The sequence below is a fragment of the Poecilia latipinna genome, unplaced genomic scaffold (assembly GCF_001443285.1).
Source record: "Poecilia latipinna isolate Pla-1442-1.1 unplaced genomic scaffold, P_latipinna-1.0 Scaffold1966, whole genome shotgun sequence".
Taxonomy (NCBI): Eukaryota; Metazoa; Chordata; class Actinopteri; order Cyprinodontiformes; family Poeciliidae; genus Poecilia; species Poecilia latipinna.
In genome coordinates this window covers 24,013-47,749 of record NW_015114582.1, presented here as the reverse complement: position 1 = coordinate 47,749, position 23,737 = coordinate 24,013, and the positions used below count along the sequence as shown (strand labels likewise).

Here is a 23,737-nt window from a genome sequence, read left to right as displayed (position 1 = left end):
ATATCATCTCCAATGTCCGCTGGATTTTGGGTTGCGCCGTGTCAGCTGTTTGGGATTGCCCTCCGTAATTTCCCCTCAGAAAGCACGGAGCAGAATCCGTGCTTTCTGATTGGCTATCTGTCACATTCAACGGGCTGCATTGACGCTTCCAGTCAGGGGAAATCCCTGATTCAGATCGGAGCGGCCACGACATCCACCATAACACACCACACACTGCAGGATGATCGGTTACGAAATCACCAGCGACCAACGTTCTAAGATTGTCATAAGAGGAAAATGGGGGCAAAAAATCGTGTAGTATGAACTACTGCATTAGGTAGTCGGATGTGCCCGTCTTCTCTATTTAAATCTAGTGATTACTGACGGGCAATACAGTATACAGACTTAATAATCTGCACTCTTTTGGTTGAATGCAATATTTATTTTCCCTTTGGCTTTAAGTTTAGTTTTTATTCAAGTACGTTTTTTGTTAATGGAGACTGAGAGTCCATTTTATTTTTGTTTTTGGTTGTTTTGTTTAGTTTATCAGTTCCAGTGTTATGTGTTCGTTTGAAAATAAAATGTATCTATCTATGGCAGGAAATCGCATGCATTATTACGTCATTTCCATTAAATCAGTGTCAAAAGGTCTTGAAACAATATTATCGTTTATCGCAATAATTTTTTAGACAATGGCCTAAGAGTGAAGCGAGTTTGGTGAGAAATATGTTTGTAATGATAAGAAGAGAAGTTGATATGAATCAATGTGTGACATGCAAAGGTTTTGTCTTGTGGTCAGATGCTCACCGTGCCACATTTGCATCACCTTGCAAAAGTATTTACGCTCTGTTGGGTTTTTCACATTCCGGCTAACAAATTTATTGGAACTTTTTCAGACAGACTCGATGCAGAGCAACAGATGAATGTGAAATATATATATTTTTAAAAAATACCAGATTTAAAAACTTCTTGTGAAAAATATACCAAACAATCAATATGCAAATGAAGTGTGATGTCTATATGCACTCAGTCCCTTTTATTGCGATACTATGAAAATTGTGATTTAAAAAGTTGTCCTATTAATGGGGTGAATATGTGTGCACACCACTTTCTTTTTAGATTTTGATAAAATAAAACCAACGTACGTTTTCCTTCTGCTTTAGCTGTTTGCTGCTTTATGTCGTTAAATCAGATAAAACATGAAAACACGTAAGGGATGTGAATTTTTCTGTAAGCTCTGTACAACCAGTGTGAGTAGTTTTTCTTGTCTCTGTGAAAATCATCTATAGCTTAGCTTCAGCAAGGACATTAATGTTTCTAAAACCATTCTCTGCAAATGACCGAACAGTTCTTTATCCAGGCACTTTATAGAATTTGTAGAAATGTGAAGCTTTTACACATTTCCTGCTTCCTTTTTTCTTTTTTTTTTTGCAAGCTTTTGTCCCAGTGTTTACACAGATACCAGATACTGTCAGTATATCCGTGAACATGTCTAAGATTTAATAAGATAAAACAAGAAACTAAGAATGGAAACCCAAAGCTATTACAAGAATAGAGTTTAGAAGAAATATTTATATAATATTTTGCAATATGTTTGATGACCTTCGGGGTGGCTGGGAAGGGGAACTGAAGTCCCAGAGATCCCAGAAACATGGGAATTATTTAAACAACCGAGACTGTTTTCTATTTTCAGCGCCTACCAGAACAATGACATCACCGAGTTTGAGAAAATCTTGAAGACAAATCACAGCAACATAATGGACGACCCGTTCATTAGAGAGCACATAGAGGGTGAGTAGAGGACGTGACCGCAGTCGCTTTGCCTGCGCAGTCGTTAAAACATGTGATGTTGTGTGACGTTTCAGAGCTCCTGCGTAACATTAGAACTCAAGTCCTTATCAAACTCATCAAACCATACACAAGAATACACATCCCCTTCATTTCTAAGGTGAGTCTGAAAATATGTGCCTATTTTTTGGCACCATTACTTGCTTTTAGGACTTGATAGATTTTTTTATTTTTTATTTATTTATTTATTTTTATGTCAAACGCTCAAACTTATGGCTACCTGACCAAATCATTACTTGTGAACTCAGATTTATCTACTTACTCAAACGTTTATTTTTTTACAAATTACTTACAGGAATCCAGAATTGTAGTCTTCATATGATGATTTATTTGATGTTTTGTTTACCCTGTCTCTGACATTACAGAGTGTCTACAATGTAGCACCACTCATGTGCTGCTTTTCTGTGATTACTCACACATCTTTAACCAGTTTGAGAACATGTCTGCTCTGTGTTGTTTCAGGAGTTAAACATTGACGTGTGCGACGTGGAGAGTTTGCTGGTGCAGTGCATCTTGGATAAGTAAGTTTGGCCTTTGTGTGCCAAGAACAAGCACAAAAGAAGAAAAAAAAAAACACCTGCTTTCCTGTTAATAGCAATGTTTCCTCATAGTTTGAATCCCTTGACCTGTAAGAGTTAAGCGTTGCAAATTGTTTCAACGGTAATTAAGGCTTAATTGCTCGTTTTTAGGACTTAAACATTCCTTTTCAGAAAGGGTTTCAGACAAGTACAGTGGAAGTTCAGGAAATTAAGGTAAGGAAATATTACATTAGTTACTGGAAGACTGAAATGTAATACTTTCAGAAGAAAAACTTAATAAATTGCATATTTGCAACATTGGTTTACCTGGAAACACACGGCAGCAGGATGCATCATGGGAACACAAACCAGGGAAGTCAGTGGGATGCTATGTGCAAGGTTCTTTTCTTTTCTGCCATTTGTGTGCATGTTATATTGATCTGTGCTAATTATGCAAGCAGTGTTGCAGACCATATGCACCTTTTCAGCATCATCATACAATGCCATATTCAAGCTGTAATGTCTCACTTGTAAAAATGAACAATAACTGAGACAGTAGGAAGTGAAAGCACCTGTTTAATGTAACTTTCCTTTTGTTTATGCCAACTGATTTCTTGTCATCTGTTGTATTTGTGATGATAAATTTACCTGATCTTCCTGCCTGTAAATGAACTAAACATTAATCTTTTTTTGGTTTTTCCACAGCACGATCCATGGACGAATCGACCAGGTCAACCAGCTCCTAGAACTGGACTACCAGAAAAGAGGAGGCGCTCGCTACACAGCGTTAGACAAATGGACAAATCAGCTGAACTCCTTGAACCAAGCCATTGTTAGCAAGCTCACATGATGGCATATCGAATAAAGAGACAAAGGAAAATGGCATGTTTGAATACATCCATAACATATGCTTATGTGCTTCTACGAGTAAATCTGCTCAGACGAGATACACAGCTCGGGTTTTGAGAATGCATCAGTTTCACGAGGACTCCATGAACCCCAGGAACATGTTTCTTTCTGTTCTGATGGGAGGAAATCACAGACTCCTGTTTTTCTTTTTCTTTTTTTTTTTTCTTTTTTTTTAAAATGTTGATTGGCCGTATCTTTCAGGTGCAGCAGACAAATATCTTGGTTGTATAAAAAGTTCAAATGTGTATGAAAGTCTGTACACAACATTTTAATGTATACTGTTGCCTGTTAATAAACTTGATTTCCCTCGGCACTATAAAAGGTCTGAGCTGCTTTCGGGTAGCAGGTTTAAAATGTGTCCTAACATAAATGTGGAATTACGAATGAGATATTCACTCTTGAAACATTTTTTTTTATCTAAGTAAGGCCTAGTTGAAACTAGAATTTTATATATCTAACTTCATGTTGAGTTCTTGCATCACAAAACTAAGTTATGTTTTTTTTTTTTTTTTTTTTCTTGCGGTCTTTTACTACATAGCTAAATTACGTACTAAGTAGACTTAAAGCCTTAGAAAGGACCTAAAAATTCCATGGGTGATTTCGTACTTATGAAAATGGAATACACATTGAAACATCTTAATGTCTGTAAATGGTGCGAGTTCTGACTTATTTATGTAATTCTGATTATATATATATCCAAAGTTTGACAGCTTCCGTTTCAGATAACTGGGTCCCTTCCTTCACAGTCAGCCGCCGAATGATTTGGGTGGGAGCGGTGACAAACGGCGAGGGGGGAGTTTATCTGTTGGGGGCGGGGGGGGGGGGCGTAACCGTTAACTGGCGGAGAAAGGTGTTTGTAACGTCATGCAACACCAGTCTGTGCGAATTTGGTTAAACACGTCATTAACTGTTGACAAATGTACTGTATAGGATATGACTTAGCTAAGTTTATTAAGTATGAAAAATGTTAGATAATTCACGGCATCCAAGCAACTATGTTGTGTTTATATCTGCCTTAAAGTGTGAATGTTTTAGTTGAACGTAAGCGGGTTGCAATGTTTATTAGTAGGTTAATATCCTGCATGTCAAGTACAGCTTGAATTGAACCGCAAACTCCTCCTCGCCGGCTCTCTGTTTGACTCCCCGGCTGGGAAATGATGCTGAGCCCCTCCCATTTCCTCATCGACAGCAGTTTTCCCTTTGTAGCCAGAGACAGCGCTTCACGCTCGCAGCTGACGCAGCAGCAACAGTTAACGGTGGAGCTCGTGTGAACAGCGAGTCGCTCTTAGGCTTTTGTGGTTGATATTATTTACAATGAAGAAACTAAAATGGGCTCCGTCCTGACAGTGTCCACATAGTGATCAATGACGATCTGTGGCGGAGTCGGTGACTGACATGGACGCTGGTGACATTAAGGTACGGTTTATTTTGCTCTGTTTTTGATGGGTTCAGCTAACGCTTTAGCCTGTGGAAAGAAACGGGGCAACGTTAGTTTGGGTTATCGAGGCCGAAATTTTGACTTTTTTGCAGTTGCCCAAAAAACAACCACTGTTGTTAATAACAACTGCGTCGTCACTTTTTGTTGCGTTCAAATGCCCTCTTGAATCTTATTCGATACTAGCCGAGAGATAGGCTTTGGTGTTTTCTGAGACAGGCGACAGCTAAATAAGCTAACCTAAAAACAGCATTACTGGTATCTTACGAACCCGCAACGCCGTATTATTATTTAGCCACTGTGTTTGTGGTGTGGTTTATGTCACCAAACTACCATAAATAATTATAACCGCATTCCATTGCGTTTTATTCCGCCGTGGTTGCAGGCTAGCGTTGTTGGCTAGCAGAAGCTAACTTAATATCTCTAAGCTGTCATAAGACGCGGTTGCCTCTTGGTGTAACCTCGTTATATATACTTATTTATTTTTTTTTTTGCTTCGCTTTTGTATCAGTTTTTGGATGTAGACAGATCAGATCTGGAAGGTTTCTGTCAGAAAGGAGTGTATGCATGAGTGTTGTTGTCAAGAGAGGCGGAGACGTTTCAGTGCGTGGACCATCAGGAGAGGAATGTCTGGTTCTTCTGCATGTCTGTCATTCCTTTGCAGTTCTCAGCTATGCAGAAAGTTCACTTTGGTCGCGATCGGATTTTTCCTCCCTGTTTAAAAGCCAAACCTTCAATTTAACCTGCCACTAAAATCCTTACATAGCAGTGTTGCATGACTCACAGCTGGTCGAACGAGTCGTGCTAAATGAACTTTCACGTCTTACATAAATGGCTGACTTGAGTGAATTAAGCAGTAAACACATTAGTACCTCTGACGTTGTCTGCAGACATTAGGATTAAGGATTCTCAGATTTGTTAAAACAACACCAATAACAGTAATGACATGTAGAGTTTTAATCTCCAAACCCTAATAACCTGTGGCGCAAGGATCTTAGAAAGCAGCCTGGATTACAAGAAGCAAACAGGACTCATAGATACTGTGGCACTAAGTGATTTAAGCACATAAGGAAGTAATCTACTTTATTTTATATTTAATCCTGCCCTAAAAACCTAACTGCTGTTACAATGCCATGATAGGTGTCAGCTCTTTTTGTAATAAATAAAAAAAAATAAAAAAACTGTCTACATAGCTGTAGTACGCTGTGTTGCACACACATAGCTCAATTTCAGTGTAAAATCAGATACTCTCCCATGGTTTCAGGATGAATGCTTGGACAAACAGAAGCTGGTGAGATCAGAGACGCCCGGTCGTTTTAGCTTGGTTCTGTCATCCCAAACGGATGCACATCTGGGTCTGACCTCATTGTCCTTTTTAACAATCGCAGCTTTTCTCAGCGACCCTCCCTCTATCTCACACATACGTACTGATCCACCCATGGTTGAACGGAAAGATGAATCCTCTGGTTTTTCCTCCACATATCTGTCTATGGTCATACTTGTCTATGTATGCCCTGTGTTTTTTTTTTTTTTTTTTTCAGAATTAAATGAGAAGTCCATGTTGTGTCCTTTTGGATAATTAGCTAATCCTGTGATGCAGTGCCTGCCTTATCCTCTCACACTTAATCCTATAGCGGCACACTATCAGCAACAGTGTAAGATCGCACAAGTCCAGAGCTACTGCACTGCTAAATACTTTGGATTTGAAGACTATTACTGCTGTGTTGGGTTTGAGAAGCTTAAAAAAAAAAAAAAAGAAATCTCAGTTTTTAAACGTAATTTGGCCCTTCTGGGTGATCTGGTAGACTTCTATCTTCGCTGGACGGGTTGAGGTCTCAGAGTCACCTAAGGGGAAAGTGAAGAAACCACCCACAAACACCAACAGTGGGAGACAATAGTTGTCTGTGCAACATCCAGTGGCTGCACTGAAACTCCATTCATCCACCACAACCACGGTTTCAGAGAAAGGGGACATCTTTGTACGCTGAACCCTGTCACCTCTTCTTTCTTTGCGAAATGGCAAATTACAGTTTGACAACAAGTGCCAAGGGTGTTGGGAGATAACAAACGATGCTTCCAGATGTCAAAACCATTGATTTTCGGATCAGGTGAATACTTTGTAACGTCTGTTTAATTAAAGGCTTGTCATTAACTAGAGCGCTCAGAGAGAAAATGTTCCAAGGATAAAAGGAACAAATAATAAAAATTAATTAAAAAGATAAAGGCGAAAAACACTCAGCTCATTTTCCTACTAAGGTTACTAAAATCTGGATTGATGTTTTTTTTTTCGCCTCGCTGGCGAAGGCAATGATTAGTTGGCATAATTAGATGTTTTTTTTCTTTCTTCTTCTTGTTCTTCGCTTTATTTTGCGAGTTTAAAAATAATTACAGAAATAAAGCAAACCAACTTCTCTTAACGAGGTAATTCGCTTTTAGGACCCTTAGTCATAATGTAGCAATGCATCAATCAGAAATGTGTGGCCCATTTTCCCAGCGTTTGTTCTTAATATAAAGCTTCGACCTGCCAATGTTGTCATTGGCTGATTCCGTTTTCTAAGTAACAGCTATAATTAAGAAGAGCATTCAAAGTATTTATCTTTTTTTCTTGCTGTGAGCAGTCATTAACTTTTTACAACAAAGACGACGTCATGTCGGAGTTAGCACGTCAGTCTAAAACAGAGTCTTATGATTCTGAGGGGAAAGAAAATGATTACAGAGTTGGCATTTATCACTGTCTTGGTGTATTTTAGAGATTAGAGAGAATTTCATTCACTTCTAATAAAATGATAATCTACTTTTTCTGTGGAAAAAAAGTAGATGTGATTAATGTAGGTTGGCTAAGAGTTTTCTAAGAATAGTTTGCTCTGATTAAAGCCAGAATTTCCTCCTGTCAGATGCTTTTAGGCATTGTTTTTAGTTTTGGTTTGAAGTTTTGTCAGTGATGCGTCATGGGGAAAAGAAAGTAATATGTCATAATGGAAAAAATAAATTGTGATCCTTGTATCATGTGACTTTTTTATGGTTAATGACAAGCAGGGTTGTAAAGTGACAGCATCGCTAAGAGTAAATATACCTCCAGCTGTGATCAGCTCAACACAATAAAGTTATAAACCTAAAGGTGCGGGGACTGATTGTCTCTGAGGTGCAGTGTTATCATGTAAGCTGACTTTGGAAAAACAACTTATCTCTAAAATAATTTTAACGACAGACTACAAACGTATATTAATGACAGAGCAGCGTTTGTATTTCTTCATTTTATTTAATCCAAATGTTAAAGGAGCCTAGTTCTGTAGGGTCCTTCAAATTTCTTCGTGGGGTTTTAAAGATTTTCCTTAGTTACTTTTGTTCATAATATTTTCAATTTTTTAAAAGTTTTTTTATAAACTGAATTGATAATTTTCTCACCACTGATCAGTTTTGATAGATATAAATTAATATAGTGATAATTTGATCCACTATCAAATAAGATCAAATCATTTTTAACACATTTTTGTTTCTTTTGCCACCAATGTTAGTAATATCTGGATTGATGGTCTTTTAGTAATGACAGTAATGATTATTTGTATATTTATTAAAAAAATACAAAATATGTATTTTATTTAACTATAATGATTAAAAAAAAAAAATCAAGGACTGAGAACTTTGAAATTCTGCCAGAAAGTTTGGGAATCTAATGCTCGACCCAGCTTTGAAAGAACTTTATACTTGGATTAAATAAGTCCAAGTGTAAATATTTGCGGGCTGCCTTCAGACTTTTGCCCAGCACTGTAAATTAGCTGTTCACCTTTTTGTTGTCGAGGCTTATTACTTTAGCCCATGACGGGCAAATGTGACGGGAGGCCATAACCTCTCTAGAGTCGGGAGCTGCCACGAAAAAGATCCCTCCTCTCCAAGCCGTTCGCCGATATCCCGGCAGCAGTTTGACGAGCCGATCTCTGCCGTTTACAGCTGTTTGTTTCTCAAGATGCATCTTGGCAGCCGCGATTGCTCGACTTCGCTCGCCGTGCGGCAGTAACGGTTGCTCGTTTGCATCTGTGCAGGATGTGAAGCTTTCACCTGAAGTGGAACCATTTATCCCACAGAGGAAAGGTTTTGAAGGATCACTGGTCAGCATGAGTCTCTCCGGCGAGGCGGGCGGCGGCGGAGGAGGAGGAGGAGGCGTCGGTATAGGAGGAGGCGGCGGAGGGGTGGAGGCTGCACCCATACCCAGCTACCTCATCACCTGCTACCCTTTCGTCCAAGAAAACCAACCCAACAGGTACCGCGCCGTTTTCACTGTGGAGGGGTGAAAAAGCACCAGAACGTGTATTTCATTTTAATCAAACTCTATAAGCCCTAAAATGGCTGACCTAAGACAATTTGATTTCATGTTTTCTCACAATGTGGTTTGCTGAAAGCAGAACATTGTGTCCCCCATGTTATGTTTCACAACTGAATTATTGTCATATTTTTTTAGACATCATACTTTGTCAGAAACACCAGATTCCTCTGTTCTCCAATTAGAACTGGACGCCTCACCAGTTTTGGTGTTTATTTTGAGCCAAAGTAAACTGTAATGTTTCCATCGACTCTTCCTTTGTCCGCAGTGATCGTCTGTATCCTGCACGCATCCGTTTCTTTGTTTCCTTTCCCACTATTTGAATGCAAGGAAATGCCCACTATAGTAGACAGAGGCTGTGGAAATGTCACGTTGATCTTTATCAGCATTTTCCTTTACTGTGTTGCATGCTTGGAGCAAACCAAACATAAAAACATCATGCATGTTAAACTGCTCTGGCTAAAGGAATCTGGGCCTTGTTCAGCCTGGACTTGAGTTAATTCAGTTTTGCGTGTTTAGTGAAATCACCAACCGGGACATTCACTGTCTGCTTCTTTACAGGCAACATCCTATGTACAATGGAGGGGAGCTGCGCTGGCCGCAGCCTAACCCCAGCCCTGGAGGTCCGTACCTGGCCTACCCCATCTTGTCTTCCCCACAGCCTCCCGTCTCAAACGACTACGCTTACTACCAGATCATGCCTGCGCCGTGCCCTCCTGTGATGGGCTTCTACCAGCCCTTCCCTGGGACGTACGCCGGTCCAGTGCAAGCCGGGGTGGTCAGTCCCGTGTCAGCGGATGTCAGTGAAAGGCCTCTGCAGCTGGGGCCTACGTATGGTATGGCCGGCCAGAGAGGGAGAGGCATTCCCCGATCGAATGTTCTTACTAAGGTGTGGAGCTTCAACACGGTTTTTCCACTCACTCTGCTGCTGCATCGAGGCCGTTTCGTTGTAGCTTTAACGGACGGCTAACATCTGTTTTTCCACTTCCTCCAGCAGCCGCATTTAGGTGTTTGCCAGCCTCCAAGAGGTCGTCGGCCTCCGACTAGAAACGTTGCCGTGCAAAAGGAGGTGTGCACATTAACACCTGACGGTCGGACCAAGACTGTTATGTTGGTGGACGCAGCTCAACAGACCGGTAAGAACAATACGACAATTATGACACTTATTTTAGAATACAACTGCTTTTGCGCTGTGTCAGCTGTTTGGAATTCCCCTCCATAATTTCCCCTCAGAAATCACGGAGGAGAATCCTCGCTTTCTGATTGGCTACCTGACACATTCAGCGTTAAGCTCCCAGTTGGGGAAAACCCCGTATTTAGATCGGAGCGGCCACGACGATCTACGTCACACTACAGGATGATCGGTTACGAAATCACCAGTGACAATCTTACATCGGCCAACAATCTACGATTGTGATAAGGAGAAAATAGGGGCAAAAAATCGTGCAGTGTGAACTACTGCATTAGGTAGTCAGATGTGCCCGTCTTCTCTATTTAAATCTAGTGATTACTGAAGGCCAATACAGTATACAGACTTCATAATCTGCACTCTTTTGGTTGAATGCCGTATTTATTTTCACTTAGGCTTTATGTTGTTTAGTTTTTATTCAAGTACGTTTTTTGTTAATGGAGACTGAGAATCCATTTTATTTTTGTTTTTGGTTGTTTTGTTTTAGTTTATCAGTTCCAGTGTTATGTGTTCTTTTGAAAATAAAGTGTATCTATGGCAGGAAATAGCATGCAGTCATTTCCATTAAATCAGTGTCAAAAGGTCTCAAAACAATATTATTGTTTATCGCAATAATTTTTTAGACAATTAATCGCTCAGCAAAATTTGTTATCGTGACAGGCCTACGCAGGCAGTCACTGGGTGGTAATTAAAGGAGCACTGCCCATAACTGTTTATTAAAGTTTATGTAAAGCTAAAGTTCACGTGACTTATTTGTTAAGCAGCTAAATCTAAGCTGGCTACACAAGCAGATAACCAGAATTTATAACCAGCTTATAAAGGCTTGATTTACCTGTGTCGTATTTTTCCTGATGGTTATCATGCTGTGCATGAAAATCTCATGTGAGCCCAGGATTAGTCTTCAGTCCTCTTGCTGACTGAAGCGTACGATGACCACATTCCGGGGTTATTAAAAGATTTCTGCTTTTTACGTCATGACAAAGTGCTTTTCCTGTCGGCTGCTAAGGACACAATAACAGTAAGAGCGATGTCTGGCACCGCTCTTACTGTTATTGTCGATGTTGACGATGCTTCGGCTTAACCTTTAGAAGAACTGGAATGCTGAGATTCCAGTGTGAGATGGGAACATGTGTGCAGCACATGATGTCACCAACCGAGTCTCTGCTGGGAGAATGACCTTATGTGAATAGCTTATCATAGCTGGGGTTTTCTGAATGCAGGGTTTGTATGGGTGCCAGAAATCGTTGAAAATGCTTGAAATTCAATTGGGTGTTTTCAAGGTTTGGAAAGTGCTTGATTTCTGTGTAAATCAAGTCCGTGAAAGGACTTGAGAAGTGCAATCTAACATTTAATTAAAAGCCTAAATTTAGAAAACTTTATTTACAGTGGAAATTTTCATACACCCAATGAAAGGACACAACCATTTATTTCTCTCTTGTTTAGAGAATTACCAAAAATTATTCCAGTCTGCTAAATGCTAGAAATATTTTCAGATATCTTTTTGTTACTTCTTTCTTAGCATTTAATTTTAACAGGAAGGTTAAATTTTGACACTATTTGTTAGGTTTATTTCAGTGTAATAAGTATTTATTATTCCTAATAGCTCAATGACTTATTGATCTGTGTAATTGAAATAAAGTTTGGCTTATATTACATTTCATTAAGCAATATTATTCATTTTTTTATTTTTTATTTTTTGCTAAGTTTGTGTTTTGTTCTTGGTCCAGTCAAGTGTATAGGGTGTGTGAGAGACTTTTGTTTACCATGTCCATGCATTATAGAATACTATCACAAGATTGTATTAATAAAAGTAATAAATTATATCCTATATCAGTAAATTGAACATGTCTGTGGTGGTGTAAAAGTTTGAAAGCTACCTTGAAAAGTGCTTGAATTTTACTCTGGGGGAAACGGTGCACAAACCCCATTAATGTTAATCATTCTTAGTGTTTGTTTAGTTGGACTAGGTCTTCAGGGTCTGTGTCTCTTAATGAAAAGTACAGGCTTATCTTTTTTTTTTTTTTCTCGCCCACCTCAGACTTCCCAGGTGAAGCGACGGGGCGTTGTGCCTCTGAGCAGGTCAGTCCACAGATGTGGAAAAACCGAACAAAGAGAAGACGGGCTTCTCACCTGGCTGAAGGCTACAACGAGCAGGGCGCCAGCGAGGCAGATATTGACAGCGACAGCGGCTACTGTAGTCCCAAACACAACCAGGCCACTGGAGTGGCACAGCGAACTCCAGAGAACACCGCTACACCGATGGTATGTTGAGTTTTCTGTGCTTGGCCGAAGATTAAAAAAAAAAAAAAAAAAAAAAAAACTAGATGTTTATACAGAACTGATTAGATTTTTTTTTTTTTTTTACCTCCATCCTTTAACCCGGATCACTGCATCCTGGTGTGTTGCTGTGTTTTTTGTGACTGTGATCAGTTTAAATTTACCTATAACTCAAATTGCCTGTTAGCTTTAACATTAATAAAGTTTAACACGGTGTGCTTAAAGTGTCCTGTTGTAAAGGAGGGTGTAAATTCTTCAAAATACTAAAATCTTCAAACTGTTTATCTTCTGAGGCACACGTGTGAAAACAACTGCAACTCTCCTGGATTATTAAAATATTAAATTAAGTAAATCAGAGAGGTAGTTTTAGGTGAGTGTGTGTGACATTTTTTTAATTATATCTGAAATTGTTTTAACCTTTTAAATGCTCATCATATCAGATTCATACTTCTGTCAGCCCTGCAGGAAATGAACTCTTGCACAATTACATTCACGCCGTCTGTGTATTTTCATATATCTGCAGATGTAAATTATTTTATGTCTCGGTTTTCCTAGGGAGTGGAAACTGGTGTGGTGACAGGTAAGTTTAATCCCTCTGATTTTTTTTTTTTTTTATAATGTAGGAATAATACTTCACTGCTAAATGTTAATTTTTCTTGTACTTTAACATTTTCTTTTATTTGCCAGCAGGTACCTGGGTAAATGTAGCATCTCAGGCCACTCCGAAGTACTGGAGGGACCGGAATGGCCAGTTCCACCGAGCCGATCAGAGGAAGATTCCTGAACAGAGAAACTTGCCACTGGTAAAGTTTTTACACGGCATCTAAATTAAACGACGAAGGTTATGACTGTAGTCAGCTTAACTTCCTTCCCCATCATGCCCTCCTTACCAGAGTAGATCCACAAGTCGTGATGGGTAAACCCTTTTATTTACTTGAATTACTGTTTTCCCACCAGGATTTCCATAATGGTTACTCGGGACGTTTAACATCCAACCAGTCGGAGCAAATAGTCCAGCCAGCAGTGGTCACTGTTGGGGATCTCACTCCAGAGCCGCTTTACTTTGAGGTTAGATGAAGCATTGGTCTGTTTCCGTGTGAATTTTAGCAAGACAAAGGCATTTCAGCCCCTCCGTGTTTCAAAAATAACTAAACTGAAACGACCTCCGCGCATTTTCTAGGATGAGGATGAGTTTCCGGATCTTGCAGCTGGAGGATCTGTCCAACGCAGCACCAAACCTGAGCCTGCACCGGCGCAGACGCACACACAACCTAAACTGCCTAAAAATCTGGTGAGAGAAATCTCTTTCTACATCTCTGTAGGTTTACAGTCAAATATCTCATCAACCAAAACCGCCTCTGATGAGTCTTTTTCATCGTGTTGGAGAAATCCTTCTGCTTTTGAGTCGTCTTTGAAATTAGAGCTCTGGACTCGGGCTGCCCAACGTCTCTGCTCGGTAGCAAAAAAAAAAAAAAGGTGTTTCTGACTAAGATCATCATGGTTACGCTTTGCAGCTGGATGACCTACCAGAAAACTCTCCAATCAACATTGTGCAGACACCCATTCCCATCACTACCTCCGTTCCCAAGAGGGCGAAGAGTCAGAGGAAGAAGGCTCTGGCAGCTGCTCTGGCCACTGCCCAGGAGTATTCTGAAATCAGCATGGAGCAGAAGAAATTGCAGGTGTGGACGAAACATTCTGATCCACAGCGCCGTACGTGCAATAATATTGTTTTGCTCCTCTGCGACCTCTAATTGGTTTAGCATGTGCTCTTGCAGGAAGCGTTCACCAAAGCAGCGGGGAAGAAGAGTAAAACCTCAGTTGAGCTTGACTTAGGAGACATGTTGGCTGCTTTGGAAAAACAACAGCAGGCCATGAAGGCCAGACAGCTCACAAATACGAAGCCACTGTCTTTTACAGGTATTTGTTGTATTTGCGGATGAAACACGTCAATAAAAACATCACATAAAGTCAACAGCTTAATCCTGGAGTTTTCCACATGATACCCTTTATTTTAGTATAACTTGTGGAGTTTTTTCCCTCTCTCTCATCCTCTGCCCAGTTGGAACAACCACTCCATTCCACAGCTCAGGCTCCACCAGCGTGCCGTCCATGTTGAGGGGTCACCAGCAAGCCCTCTCGGCCCCACACAACGCTCTGGATTCCACCGCGCCGCGAGTAAAGAGGGGGAAGGAGAGAGAAATTCCCAAAGTGAAACGCCCTACTGCCCTTAAAAAAGTTAGCAAATTAAATTTAATAATCTGCAGTTGAGTTGCTGAAAGAAATAAAAACTTGTTTGTCCTTGTTTTTGTTTCTTGCGGAATTATACGTCGATTAATCTTCTCCTCTCCCTCCTTTGCTTTTCTAGATTATCTTAAAGGAGCGCGAGGGGAAGAAAGGAAAGTCATGTGCAGAGCAAGACTCTGCAGGCCCTGACGAGCACGGAGATGAGTGCCTCCAGTTTACCGATGATTTGTCGCGTGAGCCGGCGTCCCAGGAAGGTGAGCTCATCAGTACGCGGATCATTCTCGTTTTGTGGGAACTTGCTCTTCGACTAAATGCTGCAGACTTTACTGCGTTGATACCGAATCATAGAAAGGAATAATTTGGAGAAATCCAAAAAATGTGGTTAATATGTTGTGAATTGTGAACAACGTAGTCAGAGTAGCAAGTAAGCTAAGATTGTACAAAAAGATATATAATTTTGCATTTAAGATAAAAACAACAACAAAAAAAAACTTTGTCTGTAAATAGGTTTTAATTTAGTAAAGGAATGATGTGTTATAAAATATTTTTTCTTATTTAAGAAGAATTTACTTCATTTGCATATTTTAGTGTATTTCTAAGATTGTCTAAAAAAGGCTCAAGTGGTTAGATTAAAAAAAAAATCTCAAATGTGCCTTTCTTTAAATCTGATTAATCATCAGAATAATTGATAGTTTAATTGATTATTAAAATAATCGTTATTTGCAAGTGGTTCTGTAAAACATCTTGCATGTTACACATTTTAAGTAATTATAAAACTACATGCAACTATTGCCATAAACTTTTTTTAAACTTTTTTTAAGTCGAAATGTTTTTAATAAAACGTTTCTGCTGGTGGTTTGTGTGACAGAAAACGGCTTGAGCGTCCCCAGCGACGGCTCCCTGTCCCCGGCCAGCCAGAACTCCCCATACAGCATCACCCCGGTGTCACAGGGTTCTCCTGCCAGCTCCGGGATCGGCAGCCCGATGGCTTCGAACGCCATCACCAAGATCCACAGCCGGCGTTTCAGAGAGTGAGTGCCCTGCTCCGACCCCACGTGGAAATGTTATTAGCAACCTCTGGTATTTTAATGGATGGAAATATTGACTATGCGGCGGGCAGAATTTGTTGGTTCAGCAAAATCTGTGTCCCACTCCAAAAACACCTTGGCTGTGAGAAGCAGTGGGGTGGCTTTAATGGGTGGGAAAGGACAATAAAGAATTGTAGAGTGTGGCACAAACGTCTAGCGCTTAGCAAAACTGGATGCCTGACGTCTCAAACACAGCTTTGTTCCTCCATGCTTTCACTTAAAGGCCCTTTGTCCCAACCCACCGCTTTCTAGCTGCTCGTTTCTTTTTCTTTTAAAGTCTCCAAAAGGCCTCTGTGGCCAAAGCTCCTCCTCTGAGATCCAGCTGCCAGGACGCTGAATCCTCACATCACACCATGTTGACCTTTTGATGAATATTTCAGATACATTTTTTTTTTATCTGTTGTGCTTTACCGTAAGGCTGAAGGCATTTCCTCTTTCTGAAAATGGCAATTCATTCTGAAATGAATTGCAGCAAACATACGCAGTTAGCTGTGTTTTTTTGTTTTGAGCAGCTGTGTGAGCTTTCTTTACCAGCTGCTAAACAACGACCACAGTTTGGCTTGAAAACCTGACGTAAAAGCACGAGGATGGTTCTTAAGCTATTTTAGAGCTAATTTGCTTAAGTCTACAACTATTGTTTCTATTTGCACATTATTAGAGTCACTATGACAGCTACTTTTTTCACAACTTCTGTGAATTGTAAAAAAAAAAAGAAAAAAGAAAGAAATCTTGGTAATTAACAAACAAAAGTTTAACAAAATTAACTTTTGTTAATTGTGAGAAAAAAATGAACAAAAGTTGATGTTAAATCAACATGAAATGTTAGCAAATATTAGCCATTTAAAGTGTGTGTGAAGATACACTTGTAGCAAAACAAAAATACGTACTATAAAGCTCCTATTTATTTGTTTAATTTTTATAGGTTTTCAGAATATTGACGAAAATAGCATTAAACTTTTTTTCGGTCATGATTGCGTCTCCAAAGAAAAACTCTGTTACACCCTTTTGTTTAAAATGTCACGGTCCATGCGACCCCCAGATTGACTTGTGTTTAGAAACTCCTGTTTACGAGTGCGTCTCATTTATAACGCATTCATTTAGATATCGACGTTACCGTCACAATAAAATGTGATTGAAGCACCATGAAGTGAAGTGGACTTGGTTGGCCGAGTCGGCTCATTAGCACACGCAGGTGCAGAGTTGGACTGGCATGCCACAAAATGTTTCCATAAACAGATATTCATTGAAAAGGAAACCAGACAGAAAATTTGTCTAACTTTAGAGTGAAACCTTTTATAACTCTGCTGCTTTTATCCGCCACGTTGGATTCGACACTTGATCAGATGGCGCTAAACTTAGCTGACTTATGCAATGCGATCTCATGCAGTAATGGGGTCTGCAGCCAGGCAGCAGTTTGGAGAAAAACATTTGTTTTGTTAAAAAGTTCAAAGATCAACTCTTGAATTATATGTTTTCCTTAAATACTGAGATTATCTTAGGCAGCTTCGTCCTTTATGGTGACTATTTCAGGCTTTACCACTAACGTAACAATGACCTATAACCTTTCCCCCCCACCGCCTCATTGTAGGTACTGTAACCAAGTCCTGAGTAAGGAGATCGATGAGAGCGTGACTATGCTGCTGCAGGAGCTGGTTCGCTTCCAGGAGCGGGTCTACCAGAAAGACCCCACCAAAGCCAAATCTAAACGTCGGCTGGTCATGGGCCTCAGAGAGGTCACCAAGCACATGAAGCTGCACAAGATCAAGTGTGTCATCATTTCTCCCAACTGCGAGAAGATCCAAGCTAAAGGTGACAGTCGGGACGCGTAGGACGCTCAAGCAAAAGGGATAAATTCAGTCAATAATTTGAGGGTCGTTTTCTTCCGTTGACAGAAGTAAATCCTTTTAATGTGAATGCATGCTAGCTAAGCTGCAATAGTGTGGATGTTTGCAGAGAGAAATTCCCTCTCAGTCCAAAAATCATGACTAGAAAAGTCGTGAAATAATTTTAATGCCAGGTGTGTGAATAATTGGTCGCATGCAAAGGGATTCCAAACCCAGCAGTGTAATGGGTACTGAATGCTCCTGAGCCAAATTACTGTGTTGTTGCACCCTGTGTTGTTGCACCCTGTTGTTGAGGCGATTTGAGGTTCCAACTGTTTTATGTGTTGCAGGTGGTTTGGATGAAGCGTTGTATAATGTGATCGCCATGGCAAGGGAGCAAGAGATCCCGTTTGTGTTTGCCTTGGGCAGGAAAGCTCTCGGACGCTGCGTCAACAAGCTGGTGCCTGTTAGTGTTGTGGGAATTTTTAACTACTCTGGGGCCGAGGTAGGCCATCGCTATCGCTCTAAAATCCTTAATTTCTCAACGTTTCTCTTGCAGTATTATTCTGGACTAAAAAACTATTTTTTCAGAGGATTATTTGTGATGATTTTTTTTATTTACTATTTGCTGTACTTTTTTCTTTCTTTCTCTCAGGGTCTATTCAATCGTCTGGTGTCGCTGACAGAAGAGGCGAGGAAGGCCTACAAGGACATGGTGTCTGCCCTGGAGCAGGAGCAGGCCGAGGAGGCTCTGAAAAATGACAAGAAGGTCCCACATCACATGGGCCACTCACGCAACCACTCAGCTGCCTCCGCCATCTCTTTCTGCTCCATTTTCTCTGAGCCCATCTCGGAGGTCAATGAAAAAGAGTATGGTGAGCTCATGTTTCATATTTGGCCCATAGCTTTTTGGGTTATGTTTGAATTTTATGCTAACTTTTTCCTCTTGTCTGGAGAGAAAAGAATGAGAGCGGACTTGTCTTTAGCTAGATATCTGTTCACAATTTGGAGTTTTGCAGGAAATCTGAGTCTCTGTCAGAGCAGGGTTTGTCGTGGGGTCTTAAAATGTCTTTGAAAAAGAAGAAAAAAAACAGCTAAAATTTGAAAAATCTGAATTTAAGAAATTAAAAGGTCTTAAAAACAACTAGATTTTCGCCCGAGGTCTCAAATTTAATTTAGTCAAGTTTTATTTTTCATTTGATTCCCGTGAAGAATCGATGACAATAAAATGTTTTTATTTTTTTTTTAATTAAAATTTTCATATGGATCTGGTAATGTGTCATTTCATTCCTAGAAGTCTTAAAAAGTCTTTAAAGGGATTTAAATTGAACTATCTGAAACAGGCGAGCACCCTGTCAGACTAATAATGCTGAAATGATGAAGATTCTCCTGAATTTCCAAATCCCCACAGAAGAGCCAGAACTAATCCAATAGAGGAAAAAAGTGTGTTCCTTCACAAGGTGACAGGAAGAGAACATTTCTTTTTGGTCAGGACAGAATATACTAAAATGCAGAACACATTCTCAATCATCTTTGGTTTGAATTGGTTGGTGTGCTTCTCAACGCTATTGCCACCTGCTGACACATTGAGGTTACTGCAGCGTTTACAATTGGAGACCCATCTCTTCTCATTCCCAGAAAAGGGGAAATATCCTAAAAACATGACTGTTACATTGACGTTTGACACATTTGCAGTTTTTCTAATAGATTTGTCGGGTTTAATGTCTGATTCTAAATATTTTGTGACAGCCATAGACAATTTTTCTATGTATAATGTCCATCTACACACCTTCTTTTGTAATCACCGTTAGGTGCTCATAGTGTAAACGCTGGTTTTCTTATATTTTATAAGCTATCGTGTGTGTGTAGTGTATACTAATGTGATGTTGGGTATCTGGAGAGCAGGAACTCGCTGTAAAACCGATTACAAGCCCGATTTTTCTTTTCTTCTTCTCCTGTTTAAAACTAAATGAATAATAAAAATTAAAAAAAATCACAAATTATTCTTTTTTCCCTTCAGAGACGAACTGGAGGAGCATGATGGAATCGTCAGATGCGCTGGAGCCTGTAGAGACGGAGCCGTGTCGCCCCGCGGCTTCCGCAGCCTCCCAGAGTAACAGCAGTGAGACGTCAGCAGCCACCACCACCACCAGCAGCAGCAGCGTCCCTCCAGGCTCCACTGCCCCCCAGCCCAGGACGGGCCCCGCAACGCAGGGTCCCACCGAGAGAGATGAGGTCCGGGCCGACGACCGGCTGGAGCTGGCCTCTCAGAGCACGGAGACGGGATCGTTGGACGGGAGCTGCAGGGGGCCGCTGACCTCCTCAATCACCTCCACCACTTCCACCCTGGTCCCTGGGATGTTGGAGGAGGCGGAGGAGGAGGACGAAGAGGAGGAAGACTACACTCCAGAACCTATTTCTGTCGAAGTGCCCACCCTGAGCAGTCGCATCGATTCCTGGGTGTCAAAGACCCTGGAAAACCTGCATCTTGGGAAAAGCCAGGAAAGTACAGAGGAGGAGGAGGAAGAGGACGAGGAGGAGGACGAAGAGGAGAGGGGGCAGAGCGGTGACGAGGACGACCTGGACTCGGCGGACGTCGCGGAGCCGAAGGTGGAGGAAAAAGAACAGGTGGAAGTGAAGAAAGCTTCAGCCTGAAGCCACGCCAGTGTTTCCTCTCCACGTCCCGTCTGTCCTCTCGCTCACTCTCCATCCCTCCATCTCCTCCGTGTGTGACCCCTGACACCAAGCATTATCTCAGGAATCAACCCGTCGACCAATATTCACACACGTCGCAGAGGATCTGACCAGCTCGCAGACCAAACCACCCCTCACACTACGACAAGGACGCCCTCCCTTCTTCAACCCAGAACCTGCAACACTTGAATCCAGAGGGTGGGAGAAACTTGATCTTTGTTTTGTTTTTGTTTTTTTTCCCTTCACCTCTGAAGCTGAACTCTTTACGGAGACTTTTTCTGGGAGCAAGTGTTGAGAGCGATGCGGAGTTTGGGGGATATTTCTTCATCCAGAGCTCTGAAGAGGTTTACAGCTCTACATGTATTTCGTCTGTGTGTGTGTGTGCGCTTTACAGACTCATGCGTTCGACTCACTTTGCTGTTTCATTGGCTTTATCTGTATATTAAATACGCTGTTTCTTTCTTTCTTTTTTTCCCCCCGTTCATTTTGCTTACTAAGGGATAGAGAGATTTGCATTTACTACCTAGTCTGTTTTGTCATCTGCTTCAAAAGTGTCGGGGGGGTTTTGTGTTGGAACCAAAACGGCTCCTCCCTCCCATCCATCAGTCTCCACAGAGTGTTTTTAACGTCTAAACAACGAGTGTCTCATTCTGTATCTAGATTATTTGAATAACTTTACTTCTAAGAAGCAAAATAGGATTTGTGAATATAACCTTGTCTCGGTGGTTCTACTAAAGCATTTAATGGTTTGTCATATTGATCTTGCCTTGTGTGAAAGTGTTAGAGGTTTTCCAATGAATTGGAAATGTAAAATCCCTGACCTGTGCTTCATAAAGAAAAACAAAAAGAAAGAAAAGTGATCCTTATTTGTTTTCTTAAGTGTTTATTTTCCCCCAAAGGGAAAGAGGTTGTTGTCCACACAACTCTGCTATTATAAACACTTGAGATTTACTCCCACTTTACCGTCTAGGAAATTTGGGAATTTACCGGTTTACTGGTAACCGAACCGCATTGATAGCTCCCCTGATATCAATTTCTGCTTCACTGAAATTAATCACAGTGGAGCTCTTCCAGATTTAATAAGCAGTTTTATTTTGCTTGTTTTTAATTCCCCAAACTTCAAGCACCAGTAAAGATAATTAGTTTCCAGTCTAACATAAGTTTATGGACACATTTCTGTAAATACAGGCATAAAAAGAAAAACCAAAATTCAGATTTGTATTAAAAAAAAAAAGAAAAGGCAATCATCTTGTTTTTAAAGCCATTTAATACTTTGAACATGTGAACAGTCGGAATCCAATTTGATAATGGTATTTGATCAATAATCAGACTATTAAGGGATGTAAATGCAACATGTGAGGCCGTGTGCCGGGGGGTTGTCTGTATACTTCATGCTTTGAAATAATGAAAGTATTTCTGGTTTAATTAAAGGTACGGTGTGTGTGTGTGTGTGTGTGTGTGTGTGTGTGTGTGTGTGTGTGTGATGACTTTCATCAAAGTGTTTTGATGTGGTAATTGAAAGCTAATGTGTGTGTGTTTTTCTTTCTTCTTTTGCACTATGTAAATACAGTACCGGTTAAAGTCTTGTAACTAATGTGAACAAACGACAAAAACAGAAGGAAAAAAAGAAAAAAAAAACGGTTCAATGAAGTAATTCTATTTTGAGTGTGTTGTCTTTCTATGGATATTTAAAATCGTCTCCCTCTGACTGTACTTCACTTGTGACACTGTTGGAGGCTGTTTCTCATAATCATGTTAACACTCTTAACATATATGGACTGATGATTAACATCATTAAAATATTGTTTAGGTAAATTATTTGGACTGATGACTCATTTTTTTGCCCGCAGCTTCAACACAAATACTCTGGAGCTTTAGTTAGGTTTTTCTGCAGCGTTTCGACTCAAAACGTTTTCACTTGGTTCCAAAGATGCCTGGTGGGATTAAAGTTTAATCTTTACTGAAAACTCAGATTTTTATTTATTTATTTTTAAAATTGCAAGTCAATTGATTTGCACACATAAAATACTTTCCAAAAGTAATACTGCCACTTCCTGTAATCACAGTTGTCATATCCACCAGATTTGCACATCTATTAACTGATATATATATATATATATACACACACACATCATTCTTCCTTGGAAAATATCGACTGTGTTGCATAAAAGGTTTATATTTTTAATTGTTTTCACCACTGTTTTAACAGAAATTTAGTCTCAGTTTAAGCATGAGGTTGACATACTCAGGGTGTAGTTTTATAAAATGACCACTAGGTGGAGAAAAAGCTCTGACAACTTACCAGTCAAAACTTCATACAAAAAGATACGAACTTTCTGGTTTACTCTGCAGATGCCACAGTTACTTAAATGTCGTCTTGCAACAGTTTATTTGTTGCTAAAATTATATATAAAGTATTTTACTGTATTGTGCCCTCAATTATTTCCAACATTGTTATTCACCTTTTAAGGTCTAAATGACGTTTCAGCTAAATTGCGATAACTTACCCCAGAGGTTCCCAAACTGTGGGGCGCGCCCCCTAGGCGGGGCGCCATGTCATTGCAGGGGGGCGCGGGAAGCCGTCTGGATGAAAAAAAAACACAAAAAAAACATGAACACTGTATGCGCTGGGTTTTTACCTTAGAATGGCCAACACTTTGTTTTTCCTATGTCAATTTGATACAGTAGAGGCTTCCACACTTCCCATATTCGTGTCCTCTGTCACTTTTATCAGCAGTTAAACCTGTTTAATCCGTTGTTAACATGTTGTAACCTGTTTTTCCGAGCCGCCTTTAAACGCAACATGAGCGCTACTCGCGCTGGGTTTACACCTGTGAAGGAGACCTGCTGCTGCTGTGCGGAGCTACGTAGGTTTGCGTTAGAATCACGGCAGCAAACCAGCAAAACGCAAAGAACTTTTCACAGTTTTTCCCTCCAAACTAACCGACTGAGTCGAGTAAAGTTGTTGGATGCAGGTAATGTTAGCTAAAAGATGACTAGCTAATATCAATACAGAACATCATGCTTAACAAGTACCTTGTAGGCTACCGATGTCTATTTTCAGCTAGCACATTCATTTTGCCCCCCAAAAAGTCATTTGTACCTGCTTCAGTGCTGTTTGTTTTGTTCTGATCATAGCTGATGGCTGTCAGAAATGTGTAAGTAATATGTGAAATGTGATGCGGAGAAATTTGCTCTCTTGTAAATCTATAAATAATGAAACTAATAGAGAACAAACAACATAAACTACAATTGGCAATGGTAATGACTGAATTAAAGGACACATTTTTTGTGTCCAAGAAAGTTCTTCTTGGCAGAATTACCAGAACTATCTCTATTAGCTAAATACCAGAATAATAGAAGAAAGAACATGTGTGAGATTTATTTCTTAATGTCTTCATCATATGGTCAC

General features: G+C 40.2%; 2 protein-coding genes across 5 annotated transcripts in view; both read left to right on the top strand.

The window, feature by feature from the left end:
* The window catches only part of cops2 (COP9 signalosome subunit 2), a 9,973-nt gene extending 6,398 nt beyond the window's left edge, over positions 1-3,575 (top strand). Inside the window, exons 10-13 of the mRNA XM_015015917.1 lie at positions 1,673-1,770; positions 1,845-1,927; positions 2,290-2,348; positions 3,051-3,575. Coding sequence (XP_014871403.1) covers positions 1,673-1,770; positions 1,845-1,927; positions 2,290-2,348; positions 3,051-3,195 — 385 coding nt within the window. The 3' untranslated portion in view covers positions 3,196-3,575. The remainder of the gene's footprint in view (positions 1-1,672; positions 1,771-1,844; positions 1,928-2,289; positions 2,349-3,050) is intronic.
* An 844-nt stretch (positions 3,576-4,419) lies between these two features.
* On the top strand, positions 4,420-22,140 carry secisbp2l (SECIS binding protein 2-like). 4 transcript variants are annotated; one of them, XM_015015911.1, is made up of 18 exons: positions 4,420-4,670; positions 8,730-8,947; positions 9,569-9,896; positions 10,005-10,143; positions 12,235-12,458; positions 13,029-13,053; positions 13,161-13,276; positions 13,431-13,541; positions 13,654-13,764; positions 13,988-14,155; positions 14,252-14,393; positions 14,536-14,711; positions 14,842-14,974; positions 15,589-15,751; positions 17,397-17,617; positions 17,982-18,136; positions 18,287-18,506; positions 19,652-22,140. In XM_015015911.1, the coding sequence occupies exons 1-18, from the start codon at positions 4,650-4,652 to the stop codon at positions 20,284-20,286; spliced, it is 3,306 nt and encodes a 1,101-aa protein (XP_014871397.1). In that variant the 5' UTR covers positions 4,420-4,649; the 3' UTR covers positions 20,287-22,140. The 4 variants fall into 4 exon arrangements, with proteins under 4 accessions (XP_014871397.1, XP_014871398.1, XP_014871399.1 ...); XM_015015912.1 differs by having other exon boundaries at positions 10,002-10,143; positions 13,164-13,276; XM_015015913.1 differs by having other exon boundaries at positions 4,421-4,670; positions 8,772-8,947; positions 10,002-10,143.
* The last annotated feature ends 1,597 nt before the right edge of the window (positions 22,141-23,737 follow it).